Source organism: Squalius cephalus (assembly GCF_949319135.1).
Source record: "Squalius cephalus genome assembly, chromosome: 15".
NCBI classification, from domain to species: domain Eukaryota; kingdom Metazoa; phylum Chordata; class Actinopteri; order Cypriniformes; family Leuciscidae; genus Squalius; species Squalius cephalus.
In genome coordinates this window covers 10,795,355-10,815,710 of record NC_137136.1, presented here as the reverse complement: position 1 = coordinate 10,815,710, position 20,356 = coordinate 10,795,355, and the positions used below count along the sequence as shown (strand labels likewise).

Below are 20,356 nucleotides of genomic sequence, written 5' to 3'. Positions count from 1 at the left end.
AAATATATTATAGATAGATACGATGGAGAGGCTTTATCATGACAATACATGATAGCTGATAGCACACGTACGTCTGCAAGATGTCTGTTAAAGAGCACTTCATCTGGAAAGCATTCTGTTTAACATCTGATAGACTTCTTTAAGATTTGAGTTTTACATTCTAAATCATAAACATATTGAAGACATTTTCTAAACATCTATTTGACATCTGACAGCAAACATTCTAAAAAATACGTCTTCCAGATGTAAACACGCACATCAAATAGACGTCTCCGTGATGTACGTGTGCTATATGTAATGAAAAGCACATCTGTCTCAACAACATTAGTCAATTTTTGAACAACAAATCTTTGGCAGAAGCTAAAAATTTCAGGAAAACAAACTTGTGATTCCTTAGCCAAAATAAGCAAACAATATAATTATTCAAATGATTTTATTATCAGCTCAGATGAAGCCTATATGGGATATTATATCTCATCATCAGCTGCCCTCTTGTGGTGTAAAACAGTTTCATGTCACAAATTTCATGTCACAAAACTAGGCATGAGTGGTATCATATCCCATTATATCAAGACCTGGAGAGTTGTTATAAAGTTCAGTTGACATTTAATCACAAGTCAAACCATCCTGTGCCTTTTTAATGATAGGCCTATGTTTTGATGTCATTAATATCAGTTTTGGGAAGGTCAACAGATCTGTCTGGCACATGTTATCTCAGATACTGGTCATTTAACCCACAGCCTTGAGAACATTTTGGCATTGGAGATATGATAATAAAATTAAGATAATGATGAATGTTTTTGGAAAACGTTCTCACATCATTCCACACAATGGGTGCCTATATGTTTTTAAAGGCCTTGAGGACTTCAAGTGCACTTAATAAATTGTATGGATATAGATGCCTTTAAAAAACTAACAAGGTTGACATTTAGCTTTTTGCTCAAGGATAATAGACTACATATTTCCTGTACAAAATCTTGGTAACAGTGACATTAATCTTAAAATAGATACATTTGATCTTTTTTGACCCAGACTGACGAACAAGAGTGAAAAAATAGGAAATGTTTTATGCCTATAATGCCATTATGATACTTTTTTTTATTTATGGAATTGTTGACCATTTTAATAACATGGAGTTACAACATGGACACAATAATGGGGACAACAATAATTCAAATCTAATACAATTAAATATGAGGACTATGATCAATTGTTTAAAACGTTCCCTGGACATCTTCATGAAGAAAGAAAACGGACCAAGTTGGATTTGTTGTTTACTTGCAGAAATCTGGCTATAAAACACATAGCCTTAAAGTTTGGTCAGCTGGCCTATTAACTTTTATATATCGTTTTTATATTCATGATGTACACAACAGGCAACATATTTCGTGAATGACACCTGCACTATACACTCAGGTCCAACAGAGGAAGCCTATGCTCTTTATTTAGACAAAGCGTTTTTGTCACCGCCAACAATTTGACACTCATTGCCCATAAGTGTTGAGCTGGAGAGAGAAAGAGAGTCAGTGTGAAAGCGAAGAGGGGCGGGGACAGACTTCACCTTGTCTTCACCATAGACTTCACGGCTCCCATTCAGCACAGCTGTGTGTGAGAATCCAGACACGCTCCTGGGTCTCTTTATTTCTCTATTTAAATGAGGAATCCGGACAGTGTCGGGGAATGATACCGGCGATTGGTGTGTAATAGTCTCTAACGGGCGCATATTAGAAATCACCTCACTGGAGGGAATCTCTTTCATTTATTTATTTTTGCAAGATAATACAATAAAATGGACAGCTCCGACAAGGAGAACAGGTCGGATGAAGAATTTGAATCACCCGAAGAAGAGGAGGTAGACCCGAGAATTCAGGTAGATTGTCACTGATATTTGTGCATGTCAATGTATCAAATGAGATGAAAAGAGTGATCATTTCAAACACACTTATTATACATTGAGTTAGCCTAATTGATTGTTTTCATATCACATTTTGCTGATCGGTGACTGCATGTTATTGGCTCCTTGACACTGAGGGGGAATTATTGATTAATTCGTCGCAACTTGCTTTTTATTGTCGGCTCGTCTGCGGTGTGTAGGCTACTGATGCCTCAATTCAGTGTTGCCAGATCCCGCTGAAAAACAAGCCACCTGATCTGACAAAACACACAAATACGCGTGTAAGAAGCGACGCCAGGGTTTTGTTTCTACCCCAAAGAGAATCCAGATCCATTTGATTTGATGTAGGCCTACTGTAGTAGCATACATCTGAAATGCATTTGGAGAATCACCGGGAAAAGCCAAGAAACGCGGGTGGAAATATAGCCTATAGCGAATATAAATTGACAACTGCGAGGCTATTACTGTTGACCATGCTTCATTATGCTATGGATGTCAACTACTCGCAGTTATGAAGTAATAATAATAATTGCAATCCGATATTGTTCACATTTTATCGACTTTATGATTTGTATGGTTGATTAGCCTAATAAGCGGAAATGGCAACACTGCATTTGTTGACTTTTAGAGCCCTGCTGCTTATTAGAGGTCAGTCTAAATATGTGCATATCGCATCAACCAAGTTTCCTCTCTCTCCTTTGCGCTACTGCAGTCTGTGAGATCCATGAAAGTGAATCCCTCAATGGGATATGTCTCTATTTTACATTTCTGACTTGAGTTTTTTTACAGGGAGAGCTTGAGAAGCTGAACCAGTCCACAGATGACATCAATAGATGTGAAACTGAGCTTGAGGTAGGCTATGATTGCACGATCCAACATCCAAAAGTTTGGTCTGAATGAATAAGTCAAATAATATTTATAGAATAAATATAATTTTATCTAATTAAGAAATCAAAGCCCATTTGGACAGCTTATTATTTATTTATTTTTCATTTGTATGCATACACACACATTATAATGTATTTTCTTTTTTGCCAGGAATTTCAATTATTATTTTTCTAATATGATAATGACATATTCTCGTTTCTTAAAATGTATCAGTTGGTAAATTGTTAATAGAAGTCACCTGTCTTAAGTTTGGATTTTGTACCATGGCACACCAAGGAACAGAATGTATTATCATATCAGGATTATGCAATAGACTCACTGTAAAAAGTAAACTTACGAAAAGTTGATGAAAGATTTCATGTTTGGATAGTATGCCAAAAAAAAAAAAAAAATGACAAGGAATATGATATTTGTGTTGATATTTGGCGTTCATATCCTTTACATTTTGTATGCAGAGCATTATTTTAGTAGAGTCCAGATCTCAGAGATGCAGCAATAAACAAGGACATGTTTAGACAAAAACACACTCAGCTGTTCAGAATCAGTCATGTGGTCACTTTGGTCGCATTGAATTGCCCCGATGCCACTGAGTTCATTGTTTAGGCATTTATTTAATTTAATAATTAAATAAAATGATTTAGCTAGTCTGTAGTCTGATTGTGAGTCAAAAAGAGGCCGAAAGAGAAATACTTTCTCAAAATGTCTTAAAATCGCCTGTTTGCTGATTTCTCTGGCAGTCCAGTTCCTGAAGCAAAAACACACTGAACATATTAGCAAGTTGTTTCCTGCAGATAAAAATGAAGTAGGGCACATGCTAACTGTATAGTAATATTAGAGTTGGAAGAGCCTTTATAGGTCTTTATTGATTAGGATATCTCTAAACTTCTTAAAACACAATGGAAAGCTTCTGGCTTGTTTTGTTTTTTGAAGTCGACTGTTATTTGAAAAAGTCGAGTCGACGTCGACTAATCGTTGATGGCGTTATTAATAAAAACACAAGAGAATGGAATACTTTGCAACATGCCACAATTTGCAATTTATTAGCAGATAATTATACAGATGCTGACAGACAGCTCATAACATGTTGCAGCTTAACGGCAACAATGCAATGCGTTTTAGTGTAAAAGATGATTGATGCATATGTCGGCATAACATAATGAAATTTACGCAAGATATAGGCTTTAAGTCTGACAGTGTAAAACACTGTCACAGTCCTTCTCAGTCACAGCTTTTGCTTTTCGATCTTGGTTTGCATGTAAGATGATGAGGGGATCGATGTGGGCTGGATGGAGGCTCGCCTGCTGTCGGCTGATGGTATTCCTATAGCCAGTGAGAAAATTTTCTCGCTTGGGTGCTGGTAGCTGGTACCCTGGTTCCTGCAAGAGCACAAGTTGAATTTGAATTTTTGGAATTTGAATTGAAGTTAAATTTCTTTTAGATTTCCAGGCTAGGTAGCTGGAACAGCCAAGTAGCTTTTGCAAAGCTTGGCCAAACGGGGAAAATTGTCGTGCCTCAAGCACCCCGTAGTGGCCATTATAACACACAACTACATGACATTGCTTAAATCACATGATCAGCACGACTTAAAATTGACTAGTCTCTACAACCCCTATTTTATAGCCTACACCCAGAAAATTAAGAAAGTTCAGTATAGTTGTCACTGTTTATGCAGACTTCCATGACCCAGTACAACTCTGATGATTGTTCTGAGAATCCCATAATTGAGCTATTTGGCTGTCAACCAAATTAGTGTTGCTTTTGCGTCACTGGCCATGTTGCACTTCAAAGGGGACTAAAGATTTAACTCTTGGTGTTCTCTTTTTTCCTGGAATGCAAATGCTGCAAATAATCAATCTGTGTTTTGACGAATTGGATTTAATCTAATTGCTTTGCCTTGGGCAATAAATGGAAAATAATGATTTAATTACATTTATGAAAAAAGCTTGTTTACAACTCAAGCGAAAAGCGTATTTTTCCATGTCCTTCAGACATCTTCACACATCTTCTTGCAAATCTGATTACAGATAAACTGATTTTACTCCCTTTTTATGTATAGCACCTTTTATATGCAAAGCAGTTGACCATAATGCCATGACAAGTTGAAATCTTAAGTCTATCCAAATGGCACAAGTCATTTCACTGTAAAATTCTTGTTTTTAATGTTTGTTATATACATAATATAATTATACGTAGCATTGATTGTGTTTCCAATTACTCATATGTTGTCACTGTCAGCATAAATCAATGTGGTAATTTCTATAAGGTTTGTTTGTGCCATCTCAACTCTGCATAGAGTTTATTTTGGTTGGCATGATGTGTTACAATGCATCACCTTTGATCCAGAACTTTTTTTCATAAAAGAAATAACTCAAAACTGCACATAACTGTATTAAAATGATAATTCTGGTTGATACCAGTAAGCTAAATTAGCTAATATTTATTTTCATGTAATGGCCAATATTAAAATTATATATTTTGTTTAAATGACTTAAAATAAATAAATAAAATTAAATGCTACAAATTAATTTGAATCACAAAATTATAATAGTACAGTTTGAAAAATGGAAATTCATTTGGAGATTTGCTCAATATTATTTAATGGTGTTATTAAATAATTTTTTTGTTTTTTTGTTTTGCTTGATGTAAAAAATGTATGCCATTTGATATCATCATTAATAATAAATATAATTAAAAAGATATATTTTTTAAGATTAACGTTGAGTTTGCGTTTAAACGACAATGTACTAAAAATAGAAAAGTTTTTACTTTGCGTTTTTCACATACAGACGACAACGTTCGATCAGTGAAAACGACTAATACGTTGTATTATGTTGCCAGACCAGTAGATGGCGATGTCACTATGTAAAGAAACTACGCGACTATAGACTGAAAATGAATATGCATGTGCATTCCGTCACAGTTTTCACAAAAAAGCTTGCACGTTTTCAAAAGTTTCCGTTTTCAGGCCCCCAAAACACTGTTGTCCACTAAATGAACGGTCAAAACGCATAAAAAGTTTTCTTTTTTTTTGGTTGAAATTGTAAACGACTCCTTAAGTGAGCATTAGATGACAGCAAAAGTATTCTAAATATACAAATAGAGAAAATAAGCAAATTACAATTAAATATACAATCCCGACAGATTCGATAAGTAAAAAAAAAGTCTCTAATATTTGCTGGTATCGATATATTGTGCATCCCTAAACATAGCCAATTGATTGTTCATGTTTGGTCCATGTCTAGGATGCCAGGCAGAAGTTTCGTTCTGTGCTTGTGGAAGCCACTTTAAAGCTGGACGAGCTGGTGAAGAAGATTGGAAAAGCGGTGGAGGAATCGAAGCCGTACTGGGAGGCCCGGCGGGTGGCACGGCAGGTGAGGCCAAGAAAATCAAAACAAGAACCCAATATTATCTTCCTAAAGCCAACTTCACCCACACCCCGTCTGTTTTTTGTTGGCACTCCACCATTTTGTCTGCGGTGTGTTTTCTTTTATCGCTCTCTGGAGATTGCTGTGCCATCAGCTTGTTATCTGCTATGAGCTGGATGGCACAGTAGCATTAACTCTAGATCTGTCACAGGTGGTTGGCTTCATTCAACAAGGCGTAAAAGACTTTGCTGAGAGAGAGAGAAAGAGAGAGAGAGAGAGAGCAAATGTTAAAATGCTCAATTCTCAGTTCCCTTTTCTCAAAGGCCTGTGCTATTCTAAGAGCAGATTATCAGTTTAACTCGGTTAGTGAATTGCAGCTGGGGGGAGAAAGGGCTGTAAAATGTCTCATTTGCTTTGACTTGTAAAAGCAAAGTTCCTCTGATTTTATAGTATACAACACTTGGTGAACTTTATTTGACTGAATCAGTAACAACAGGAGAGTTGACCTGCTCTGAAACTGGGGCAAGATAGTTTAGAATATTGTGCTCTTCACTCCATGAAGGAAGAATTGTTGGTGGCCTATTTAATTTCACTGACAAAGCACCTGATTTTCTTCAGTTTCCTCGGTGGTGAAGGAGAGCGATGTGCTCTTTGAAGTTATTTTCCTCAGGGACAAACAGAAGTGTTTTTATGGAAACAGTTCTGTTTGGGTCGTCAAGCTCCTTTATAATGAAAAATGTGGAGATGATTCATTTAAACTGGTTTAAAATGTCTTGGCTCTTCTGAAGGATGAGCTTTTATACTGACAGGTTATTCTAATTTGAAACACCAGTTGCCTTTTAGCGAGAAGTGTTTTTGTCTTGCATTATGCTAGAGAGATGAGATGATGATGATGATTATTATTATTATTAAAGGGTTAGTTCACCCAAAAATGAAAAATCTTCGGAACACAAATGAGATATTTTTGATAAAATCTGAGAGCTTTCTGTCCATCCATTGACAGCTAAGCAATTACCACTTTGACGCTTCAAAAAGTTCATAAATTGATCGTAAAAAAATAATCCATATTAATCGAGCCATTTTATCAAATTTTCTGAAGGCATTCGATCACTTTATATGATGAACAGGTTTAATTTAGGCTTGAAGATGATTTTTTTTTTTTTTTTTTGGGTGAACTAACCCTTTTTTTTTTTTACTACTACTACTACTATTACTACTACTAATAAAAATAATAAAATAAAAATAATATTTATATTTATAATGAATCTTAGCTTGATGTACAAGCATGTAATTTATTATTCATTATTATTAATCTTTGCTTGATACACAAATATGCCATTTATTATTAAAATTATTTTTCTGAAAATAATATTCATTATCATAATTATCTTCGCTTGATGCGCAATTATGCTATTTATTATTATTGAAATAATAATAAGAATCATCATCTTTATAATTAATATTTGCTTGCTGTACAATTGTTATGCCATTTGATGATCATTATTATTATTGGTAACAATACTAATAATCTTTATAATTGATCTTTGATTGATATACCATTTTTATGTAATATCTGTTTTTGTCTATGTGGACAGGATATTCTGACCCAAATTCCGAGAAGAGTGAGACTGTAACATTGATATGTCAGGATTTACACTGCATGATAAGCCTCTCTCTCTCTCTCTCTCTCTCTCTCTCTCTCTCTCTCTCTCTCTCTCTCTCTCTCTCTCTCTCTCTCTCTCTCTCTCTCTCTCTCTCTCTCTCTCTCTCTCTCTCTCTCTCTCTCTCTCTCTCTCTCTCTCTCTCTCTCTCTCTCTCTCTCTCTCTCTCTCTCTCTCTCTCTCTCTCTCTCTCTCTCTCCGCAGTGAACACTTGACTGCAGTGAAGCTTTAACTGTTTCATGTCTCTCTCCCCCCACCCCTGCACTGTCTCTGTCTAAACATCTCCCACTGACTTTCCATCAGTATATTTAGAAATGCACTTCAAACAACCACTTATGACCTCTTCTGCCAGTTTTATTTTTCGCAAACATCACTGGAAATCCCCCTTAATTCAAGTTACCTTATTTAGAGCTAATTCTTTCCCCCCCTTCTGAGCTTGTTCTTGGTTTAAAATCACTTCTGCAATAGACAACATCCTTTTTTTCTTTATATATTTATATGTGCTATGTTCAGAGAACCAGCTGGCTGTTTTAGACGACAGCATATCGCAGATCTGATGCATTCCAATGTCTCTCTAAATAAAAGGCCTTGTCTCGTTTTTAAAAGGGGTCAGTTTGCTGTCCCATGAAACCGTACTGTAAGAAGCTCTTGATCAAAAGTTAACAGCTTGTTCGTCTAACCGTATATTTTCTCATACAAATGTGATTTCTTATTCGCAATCTGTATTTAGAGTGGCCCACTTCAAAGTCTAGTTTACTCTTATACAATCGTCAAGTGTCCATCACAGTCCTTTGAATCTTGTAGCTCTGAAGACTCTTGAGTTTAGATGGAATCAGTGATGAGGTATAATGAATGCAGGAAACCGTATAAGCACCACGTATGGCACGTCTGCTGATTCGTGGATTGAAGTTTTTTCAGAACTGTTCTCATATTAATAATTCAGAACCCATTTCTCATTAAGAGCTCCTCTGAATAATGCACACACACATGCTCATTCTCATATATACATTGGTTTTTCCGGCTACTGTACTTCCAGTATGCTTTTAAAAAATGATTTTGCTGGGATGGATTTGTGAAGACTTCGACATTATCATTCATTATCAAGAGCCGTGAAATATATTTTAAAGGCGAATTAAATGAATGAAGTTGCATATTTTACGCAATTATTTTGGTAGCATTAAAATTAAATATCATTTATTTACCATCATGTCATTCCAAATCTGTATGAGTCACTTCTGCAGGATACAAAAAGAAGATATATTTTTTGAAAGTCAATTTGGTCCAATGTTGTTTTGGCCATTTACACTGCTAGTACGATTTTCTTAATTTATGAAAGAAGTCTCTTATGCTCACCAAGACTGCATTTATTTGATGAACAATACAGTAAAAAAACAGTTCTATTGTGAAATATTATTACAATTTAAAAGAGCTATTTCCTATTTGAATATATTTTAAAATGTTATTTATTCCTGTGATTGGCTTTTCAGCATCATTACTCCAGTCTTCAGTGTCACATGATCCTTCTCAAATCATTCTAATTTGCTGATTTGGTGCTCAGTATTGAATTTGAAAATAGTTGTGCTGCTTAATATTTTTGGATTCTTTGATGAATAGAAAGTGCAGTTTTCAAATTTAATGCATACTTACCCAATAAAAGCAAATAAATATCAAGGTCTAATAGTACAGTGAAACCAGTCTGTTTATTTCTCTGATCCTAAGAATTAAACGGGCTGTTGTACCTTTGAGACTTCAGAATGAATAACTTGCATAATGATTTGCTAGCCATGTGTTTAGTTAATTAGTATATAACCACAATGTAGAGTGTGGAAATGAGTGCCGATGCTTGAGTGCTGTGAACGTTAGACTCTATACTCTAGATATAACGCTGAACTGCTCTGTTTCAGAAGAGCAAGGGAAATGTGATGTGTCCTCAGAGCACACGATCACAGGGCATTTCTGCTGCCGATTTGTCATGTCCAATGATGGTTTCAATGGTCTCACTCAGCACTTCAGTCTGAGAAGCGGGTACCGCTCTTGTCAGATGGCCCGCCAGCAGAGCTAAAACACCTGCAGCTATGTCCGTGTCATGAAGTTCTCTCAGAATGCCACTGCAGCCTTCTCATAAAAATATGAGTGGCTTGAATATAAATTCTTTCGCTTTATGACTACCTCAGATGTCCTAAATGTGAACTTGTGTTTCCCTAAGGCCAGGATTATCGCAATGTTTGTGCTTTTCCTGGTTGTATGCTGTAATGGGATAATTAAAAATAATGTGGTTCATTTGTTCAGAAAATGCTTAGTTTAAAGCCTTAAATATTGTTGATGTTCATAGCATATTAGCTGTTATTACTATGACACATAAATTTGATTGAGTTGGATACAATTAGACTAATAGTACACAAAAAGGCCAATGTCGGTAAGTCAAAAGCTTACACTATATTAGACATATTGTAATATTATGAAGCATTCGCAGCTCACAAAAATATGTTATTAGAACGTTTTGCTAATGGTCCCATTAAGTTATGAAACGTTATTTCTTTTTTAAATGTTTTAAAAACTTTTTTGGTTATGGGAATATTCAATTTTGCAAACATTATGTGTGCTTTCTTGGTGGTAAACTGCTATAGCTGCATGTTACCAAAGCAGTTTTATTATATCAGTTTATGAGTCATAACCCCTCTGCTGCCTTCCGCCTTCAGTCAAAAAGCTTTAAAGAATAAGTTGGAGCATTTCATAATTAAGCTACACTTGGTTTTTTAATGAGAATGTATTTGGGGTTATATTGTGTAGAAAACCCTTTTGGCCCCAAATCAGCTCATGGTTTATTTTCTGCTACAGAAAAGTTTGATAAGATAAACTCTTTAGTCTCATGTTTAAGCTTGAAGTCCCAGTAGGCCAGTGTGCGTTGAAGCAATAAAAGCATTAGTCTTGAGAGGGGTGATCTCCAGGTCAAAAAGAGCCACAAATGATCTTGTTTTTATGGCAGTCCAAATGAGATGTACAAAAGCATTGCAAATGACTTTAACCAATTGTCCTGGTTCTGACATAATGACATCAAAACAGCATGTCAACTGGGTCACCATCGACCTAAAACGTCTCATTATGAGGCCGTCGTCTCTGCATTATTTTTGGTCAGAATTTGATTAAAGCTGGAGAAAAATCGGGGCTTTGAAAGAGGATGAAGCTTTGATGTAATAAGCCTTTTCCATAAACAAAGAGAAGTACTTTTTCTGTCCATTCAATTGCAGCAAAGTTAATAATCATCTTCTCTGTGTAAAAGTTTCCTGGAATGAAATCAAATCATTTTTGTGCTGCTTGTTAAATATTAGATGTGATTTATTTCAATGCCTCTCTTTGCTGCGAAACTGATTTGAAGCAGTTAGTATTAACACGCTAGACCTCAAGAGTAACTTTGAGCGCAATTTGAATGAATATTTTAACAAGTTTTTCCCTGCATAAACATGAAAGCTTTTAAAGTTTTGACATCTGTTGAATTCTTAAGAGTACTGGCCATTTTAAAGACTTTGTAGCTTGATTGTTGTCTTTTTATGGTTATGTTCACACACTAGTGCGTTCAATCGATTAAAAAAGTTACTAATTAATCGCATTTTTCTGTGATTAATCACACCTAACAAGTTTTAGGTGTGTATATTATTTATATCGTAATCATTTCACATTTCCAAATGAATGTAGAAACAACATAATGATAGTATATTTAAAATATTTGTTTAATGGATTTTTTTTTTTCAGTATCTCAGATACCAATACTGCTACTGATGTCTCTATAAAATTGATTCATTTTCTCAATTTTAGCCATTAATTGTAGCCATTCAACATCACAATTTAGAATTTTAACATTTATTAGGCTTTATAATAAATGTCATTTTAGCTGTGGCTTTAATATATATTCTTTTATTTCATTTCATTTCACAACTTTCTACACCAGCCCTTCGATCTTTCTGTGTCCTTTCCTGTGTGGACTGGAGATCTGTCCTGCCATCTGCAGTGATCCGTGGTTGTCGGCTCTGTGTGGCAATGCGGCAGCATCATGTCAACTTTAAACCCTGAGCTAAAAAATAGCCTGTGTGAGAGTGAAGAAGGGATGGAGGAAAAGGGAAAGAGAAAGTAAATGAATTGAGCCGTCTCAAATGAAGAATGAAAGACTATAATAGGACAGATTGGATGAAAGGTAGAGGATTATCCCTGGGATTATTGCGTATCCATTGGACTGGAAGTGTTTGATATAGTGCACATTCAGTTTTGAATCTAATAGCATTCAAGGTCTTATAGTAGAGATATGCATCACTTTCCCTGGGTGACAGACATATCCAGAATGTTGTTTTACTGTGAATGTTCACACTGCTCTTTACCTGTATAATAAATGTAACTGTCATTTCAAAAATAACCATATAATGTTTTACACTTGTTTGTGCTTGTGTGTGTAGATAGAGAGAGTAAGTAATATTCTGCATAATGCAGAACATAAACTTTGAAGGAATTACTGGCATAATGAACGGTATGATTTTCTCTAAATTTGGTTTATATGATCTCTCTCTATGCTGGAAATCTCTTCAAAGTGTGAAACTGCCTCATTGCCATTGGTTGGTTTAAAAACCTATCCTGTTTTGTGTGGCTAAGTCGGTAAGAGGTTTCCGCAGAGGTTTTCTGTCAGTGGGAGTTACGTGGAGATTAGAGTTAAAAAGTGAAGGAACAGGAAAGGATTACGTTTTGCACGTCTTTAGCATGGCTTGCTTTAATTCACTATAAAGGAAGTTCAAGGGTGACTTTTAATATGTCACCATTCTAGAAGTTCTGTGCATGAGTAAAGTTTCTCCATCTCAGTAAATGCAGTAATTGCTTCATGGATTACCACATTGTTGTTTACTGTGGCATTGCACTCTGTTTATGTAAATGCCTTCTGCCTGTTTCCTAGACTCAGCTGGAAGCACAGAGATCCACGCAAGACTTCCACAGGGCCACGGAGGTACTGCGGGCGGCCAAAGAGACCATCGCCCTGGCTGAACAGAGGCTGCTGGAGGACGACAAGAAGCAGTTTGACTCGGCCTGGCAGGAGATGCTCAATCACGCAACACAGCGAGTGAGTGATGCAAAGTTGTGGGATGGTAGAATGAGGTGAACAAGGAAGTACTCTAACATCCCTGTTTTGGTTTATAGGTGATGGAGGCAGAGCAGATAAAAACACGCAGTGAGCTTCTGCATAAGGAGACCGCTGCCAAATACACTGCCGCCATGAGCCGAATGAAACAGCTGGAGAAGAAGCTCAAACGCACCATCAACAAGTCTAAGTATGCACCGATTCATTTGTTGAACGCACAAGCATTTAGTGAAACCATTTTGGCAAGTAATAGTCTTTGCTTATTATGTCTGATGCATATTGCTCACAAAAATGGCATGAGGATCCTTAAACAGCCAATGGTTGCTTTGTTGTATGTTTATGGGGACTGTAGATTTTACTTTGTTGTTATAGTTAATTTACTAGTGATTTCAGATTTACCCACGCCAAGGCCCAAAACAATCTCTACGCAAGTACATGAACACAAAGTCAGTCCGAAATATGTTACAACGCAATTTGTAATGCACCGCTGTTAAAAAAAATGTTTGCATTCTTATTGTTGCTGCTCTTTTTAAACAGTTATTTTTTCTTTTCGGATAATTTTCCTAACAAACCAGTTAAGCGCAAACCCCGCAGCCAGTTTCATTGGTCCATTCAGTTGCACAATCACATGTTAAGAAAAGTTTAGACTTCATGTATTATTCAGAGTTCAGAAAAATCACAAATGGATTTGATTGCGACAAACAGTAATGCTATCTGGATGTGCTGCAAATGTTATACTAAGGTTAGGAGTTAATATTTGTTTAAGCAACAGTTTGATGAGATAAATCTTGCAGAACAACCTAGGTATACGGTCAATGTGTTCATAGCTAGCAAACTAATTTATAGCTTTATAAATAGCTAACTTTAGCTAATTTAGCCTCATTTTAGCCTTAAGTACTAAGATTTGGGCTCTGCACGATCCCAGCCGAGGAATAAGGGTCCTGTCTAGCGAAACCATTCGGTCATTTAAAAAAAAAAAAAAAAAAAAAATTATATATTTTTTTTTAACCACAAATGCTCGTCTTGCACTAGCTCTGTGATGGGCGTCCACGACTTCACGCATTACGTAGTCGCATTGGAAAGGTCACTTGTGAGTAAATTATCAGGACATTTTTATTCTGGAGTGAACTCATCCTTTAAGTCACTTTAGAATAAAGTAACGTAAATGTTGCTGCCACAGAATGAAAACAATAAAAGGTGACTGCACACTTGCAATGCATTGGCTAAGCATTCACATCTGTTATTGTCTATTTTATAGAGTAGGTTTATGGTCTAAAAGTCTCAAAACAAAAATCAAACTGTGGGTCGGTCAACCTATATGTCGGTCAGATGGCACCTTTCATTCTACGTTGGCAGTTTTTGTCCATAGTTAGTTTATGCCGAGAGTCAGCGATCTGTCTGTGAGACTAGGCTCATGTTAAACCCATAACTATCAGTTATAGGTGGGTTTCTCACACGTGATGGTGACTCGGCAGGCTCAACTCTTTCACAAACCCTATTAATCCTCTCACTCATCATTTTATTAATGTGTCAGCATGTAAACGGTTACCATGGTGATATGTACGATGATATTTATAGGCCTTTACAGTAGCTCTAATCGCCTTTTCTCACTCTCTTTTTCAGGCCCTACTTTGAAATGAAGGCAAAGTATTACTTGCAGCTTGAGGTACTTATAAATGACTTATGGATGTTTCATTAGTGCTGCATGATAAATACACTCTGTAAAAGGATACTTTTTAGTAATTTTTTTATAATTTCAAAATCTATTTAATACTCTTAACATTTAACATTAACAATTTTTTATATTGTTTTAAGAATAAATTAAGAACTTTTGATAGGGTTATGCTTAAAACAAGGAAACACTTTGGAGTTTGAAAGATAATGTTACATATTCTCTAAAAACAATCTTCTCAAATATTTAATATGGAAAATATAAATACATATTTTTAATTATTCAATAATGTTTAATATATTTACCTGAATGTGTTGGCCCTTACTTTTTCAATTTTTTCATGTTCCTTTTTCATATCTTGTTTAATGTCAACTGAGTTTTTTGTCCTCCCCTCTTAAGCAACTGAAGAAGAATGTGGATGACCTCCAGGCCAAGCTGACGCAGGCTAAAGGGGAATATAAGTCAGCCCTCAGGAACCTGGAGATGATCTCAGATGAGATCCATGAGCGCAGACGTTCTTCGGTCATAGGCCCGCGGGAGAGAGGTGTGGGTGCAGAGGGGGACGGTGTCATTGGTGAAGACTTGTCTGCCTTCAAGATGGAGTCTGATGGAATATCAAGTGAGTCCATGCAACATGCTGTATCTAGACTGCACTCTAGGCATCATAGATGCTCAGTAGGCAGCAAAATTAAGCTGCCCTTTAAAAATCATTGTGGGTAATTGTAAGGCCCCATTCCCAGAATGCTTTGCAACAAATTTCATCCAAGATGCCAGACAGAGTGAAGGGAAATTGTGATTATATTGTGGTATTGTATTGTATTATATCTTGTGATTTATATATACTGAAAAGCAATTATAAAAATATTTGTTTAATTTCAAATGGATAATTTCACTAAATAGCTGTTTTATTTAATATAATATTTGTTGATGGAATACATTAAGTGTGACTGAGAAGGGACGGTTTTTTTTTAATGCAGGTACATTTGGTTTTCCAGGTCTCATTTGGTATTCCAGGCTCTTATTTCTGTCTATTATAGTACATTTAGTGAAAAAGTCTACATAAAATGTCTATTTATATAAAAATTCTAAACTAGCCTGACCATCTTCATGTTCCAGAATCTGATTTTTCCTTTGTCTTCCTGCAGTGGCGTCTGGGTCCTACGAGGATGAAAACTGCAGCACGAGTGCCATGTCAGAGGAAGACTCTGAGACTCAGTCCAACAGTAGCTTCAGTTCTGGGCCGAACAGCCCTCTGGACTTGCCTTACCCTTTCTCCTCCTCATCCTCCTTTTCCTCTGCCTCTCCAACCTCCTCCTCCCCCTCCCCCTCCTCTCGCCCCTGCAGTCTGGACCTGCCCAGCACCGTCTCTTTGTCTGATTTTAGCCTGATGTCCCCCATCCTCGGTCCACGCAGTGAATGCAGCGGCGCATCCTCCCCCGAGTGTGACCTAGAGAGAGGTGAGATATTCTTAGATGCGTTTGCGTTGACAGATGGGACCCAAATAACGCTGCACTAGCACGTGAGGGATTGAATTAAGGCTTGTTGTTTCTCCTGTGAGACGATGCCATTTTTCTTGGTTTCCTGCCTGCTTGCACCTGTGCCCTCTAGGGGGGGTTCATTAATCTCACTGATGGATAACTGCATGGCTTTTCGGTGCCTAAATAAGTGCAAAACAAATGTATCTGCTAAAATGTGATGTTTTTAAAGCAGGGCTGTTCATTTACACATGAATATAAATATCTAGAATAATTATAAAATATGACATTATAATATTTATTTTGACATTTATATCACATGAGTACATTTAGTATAATTATTGAAAAATATATATAATATCCTTATCATTATTATATTTTTTATAATTAACATTTTATTATTATTATTATAATTTAATACATATGAGTATATTTAGTACAATTATGAAAAAAAAGTATAATATCCTTATCATTACTTTATTTTATAATAATTAACATATTATTTATTATATAAATGATTGTATGTAATATATTATGCTATTAAATAAACAGTAACATTTTTATATATATATGTATTGTACTGTATGTATTGTAGAAATTGTACTGTGTGTGTGTATATATGTATATATATATATATATATATTATATTATATGTATATATATATGTATATATATGTATATGTGTATATATATATATGTGTGTGTGTGTGTGTGTGTGTGTGTGTGTGTGTGTGTGTGTGTGTGTATGAAACAGTATTTTACAAACTATTTTCTTAAAAAAAAAAAAAAAATATATATATATATATATATATATATATAATTTAAGAAAATGTTTTGTAAAATACTGTTTCATTATAATAATTTTTAGAATACAATAACATAATTATAACAGGGTTAGTAGTACAATATAATATACCAATCAAAACATCTATTTTATATTAAAACATTTTATGTATATATACTAATATATACAAGTGTGTGTATATACATATATATACAGTGTATTTTTGTACAGTTTTTTTTCTTCTTTTTTATTTATTTATTACTTGTACGCTAGCAACACCAAGGTCGAGAGTTATTTTTCCAGGAAATTGCGTGAACTGATAAAATGTATGAATGCAATGTAGGTCACTTTGGATAAAAGCATTTGCCAAATGCGTAAATGTTGTTAATAATAATAATATTTTGCTCTTTAATTACTGTAGTTGATTAATCAGCTTCATTGTGTACAGGTGACAGAGCAGAAGGTGCCGAGACCGTACTGGACAACGTTCTCAATAACAATCGCATCAGCAACACTAAAACAACCTTTGGCCTGGATAGCCGTTTCCGCCTGCTATCTCTAAAACTTAGCCGAAATGAAGGCAGAAAAAACGCTCAGAAATCCACCATCCTGCTCGATGGCATGTGACTGCAACATTCCCACGGCGTTGATGTATTCATCCACTTTCTGTGTGCTATGGAAAGGCACTGGCAGCCACTTGTCCTCCCCTTCAGTGTCATCCCAGTCTATTCCTCTCACTGTCTAGAATGTTCCGCCAACTTTCAGACTGAACTTTCCCTCGATCTCACATGTGCAAGAAAAGCAACCCATGACACAATGTGCTGAGGAGGCAAATATCCCATTTGAAGGGAAATGGAACTGGGTTAAGCTTTGAAAAGACGACAAATCTCAATAAAATACATCAATTGTGAGATCAACATTCCCACACGTTCCAGTTAAGATCTAGAGTCTGAAGACACTTACGGATGACGTTAGCACTTGTTAATTAAGATGCATAAGAGATTAGTTATGCTGTAGATTTATGCCACTTGTTGTCTTTAAAATCTGTGTAACTGTCATGGAAAATATACAGAGTCAGATTTATGTGGCACTATAATGTTACATCTGCGCATGAACAGACTCACCTGCATGTCCTTCATAAACTCTCAAAAAAGGACTCCAAATCATCTGAGGAACCTCTGCGCTGCATCGGTGACTCTTGAGGAAGTGAAGCCAACCGACTGCATCACAGGACACCTTCTCAATGTCGTCCGGAGACCCGCAGCAGCTACAGGCTGATCCGTACAGGTCACTTTCACCTTCACAAGCCAAAAGTGTGAGCTTCCCTACACGGGTGGACAGTGTGCATGACGCTCCATTTTTGTCTCTCTACGTAAAGAACAATCTATCATTTTCAATATAAATAGAAAAAAGCAATAGAAACAGATTCACAATAGTTTTGTGGAAGACAATGGTTCAGAAAGTAGCGTATTAAGCTGGATCTACTGTACTTGCACTGTTCTGAAGGGGGCAGAAGGCTTTTGGGAATCCTTTGATGGGTCTCGGTGGGGGACGCACAGCACTGATGAAGAAGACGATTACTGAATGTTTCATCCAGCTTGTGTGGTGCAGTAGGCACTGATTTCGACACAGATGGCACAGCTTCAGGTCTGGTCATTAGGCTTTGTGTTTTTGTGTGACCTTGTGTCTCATTTTCTTTTTCTTTTTTTTTCTCAAATGTTAGTTCTTTTGATCTGTTGCCGTTTTGAGAAACGATGGTAAGAAAAGAAACCTTGTAGCAGTATTTAAGTGATTTATGGTGTTTAGTCTTTTGTTGTTTACAAAGCTTGTGTAATTGTTTTCAGACTGAAATAAAATGATACTTACAGCACAATTATTAGTCAAGTAATTAGTCTGAGTCGATAACCTTATGTGGAATGTCACTCCGCTTCGGCCGACCTGAGTTTGAGTACCGGCTTGCATTCTTTTTGTGCTGTCAAATCTCTCTACTTAATAAAAAATGTAAAAAAATAAAACGTTTCCGATGATCATTCTGTGGAACACACACACACACACACACAACCATTAAAAAGTTTGGTGTCTGTAAGATTTCTTTTAAAAAGTCTATGCTCACTAAGGTTTTTTTTTTTTTATATTAAAATGTAATTTATTCATGTGATGGCAAAGCAGCCATTATTCCAGTCTTCAGTGTCACATGATCCTTCAGAAATCATTCTAATATGCTGATTTATTGCTCTAGAAACATTAGAAATGATGAAAACAGCTGTGCTGCCCAATATTTTTGAGGACATTTTATGAATAAAAAAGTTAAAAAGAGCAGCCTTTTTTTAAAATAGAAATATTTTGTCATTTTATAAATGTCTTTACGGATTACTTTTGATCTATTTAATGCATACATGCAGAATAAACATTATTTTCTTTCCAAAAAACACTTACTAACCCCAAACCTTTGAATGGTATTGTATGTCTATGTGTAAATATAAATAAATGTATAGAAATAGGCCTATGGTAGAGAAAGGCGCTACAAAGCTCATTGATTTAATTCCCAGGGAACACACATTCAGCCGATATATAAACCTTGAACATTGTGAGTCGTTTAAAGGGGGGGTACAATGGTGTTTCATGTATTCAGAGTTGTTTACAGTGTTAAAGAGATAGATTCTCATGCTAAACATGGGCAAAGTTTTTAAAAAATATTTTGGACGAATAACGGAGAATTTCTATGCTGAAAATCTTACTTCCGGGTTGGTACAAGTTTCGGCTGTTTTTTTTTTAGATCGTGGATCTAATGACGTAGATCAGAGTGGAACTCCTTATATGAGCATTTCTCTCGGAAAAGCTCGCCCGCGCGCACGTCGACTAGAGGAGAGCGAGACCGCGCACATCAACGCGCTTCAACAGGAAATCATCGGCAGCGCTGCATAGGATTTGTTCAAGAATGTCTCCAAAAAAGTGTGTATTTGGATGTGAGGGAAAGCTTACCGTGTTCAGTTTTCCAAAGAACCCAGTGTTACAGGAACAGTGGATGCAGTTTGTTTTTCCGGGGCAGCAACGGAGTGTAGGAAGTGCGGTTGTGTGTTCTGGTCGTTTCAGTGACGAATGTTTTATTAACAAGGCTCAGGTCGACGCTGGATTTGCAAATCGTTTGCTATTAAAACGTGGAGCGGTCCCAGTGATAAAAGACCCCATTCATGTAAGTACAACTGGATCAGATTTCTGTCTTTTGCTGGAAATCAAGAACTACCGCTTGACTCTATAGCTCCGCCTCCAGGACCTCGGCTTTTTCCGGAGAGAATCGGAAAGCTGTATTTTTCTTTTCTAAATATAATAAAACTAAACACTTTTTTGAGATATTAAGGATGCACTACTACTCTATAGGTACTCAAGATTAACATGAGATTAGGTGAAACTGTGCATGTTATGTACCCTTTAAGAGCACCTGCCAAATGGATGGACATAAACAGGGCCTAAAATTAAAACTTAACGTTACCCAGTGTCAAA

General features: G+C 36.1%; 1 protein-coding gene across 2 annotated transcripts; it reads left to right on the top strand.

Annotated features, from left to right (window-relative positions):
* The first annotated feature begins 1,525 nt into the window (after positions 1 to 1,525).
* Positions 1,526 to 18,859, top strand: sh3bp5b (SH3-domain binding protein 5b (BTK-associated)). Of its 2 annotated transcripts, XM_079894446.1 has the most exons (10): positions 1,636 to 1,696; positions 1,777 to 1,870; positions 2,684 to 2,746; positions 6,025 to 6,153; positions 12,742 to 12,906; positions 12,984 to 13,114; positions 14,548 to 14,590; positions 14,996 to 15,215; positions 15,742 to 16,053; positions 17,304 to 18,859. In XM_079894446.1, the coding sequence occupies exons 2-10, from the start codon at positions 1,790 to 1,792 to the stop codon at positions 17,480 to 17,482; spliced, it is 1,323 nt and encodes a 440-aa protein (XP_079750572.1). In that variant the 5' UTR covers positions 1,636 to 1,696; positions 1,777 to 1,789; the 3' UTR covers positions 17,483 to 18,859. The 2 variants fall into 2 exon arrangements, with proteins under 2 accessions (XP_079750571.1, XP_079750572.1); XM_079894445.1 differs by having other exon boundaries at positions 1,526 to 1,870.
* The last annotated feature ends 1,497 nt before the right edge of the window (positions 18,860 to 20,356 follow it).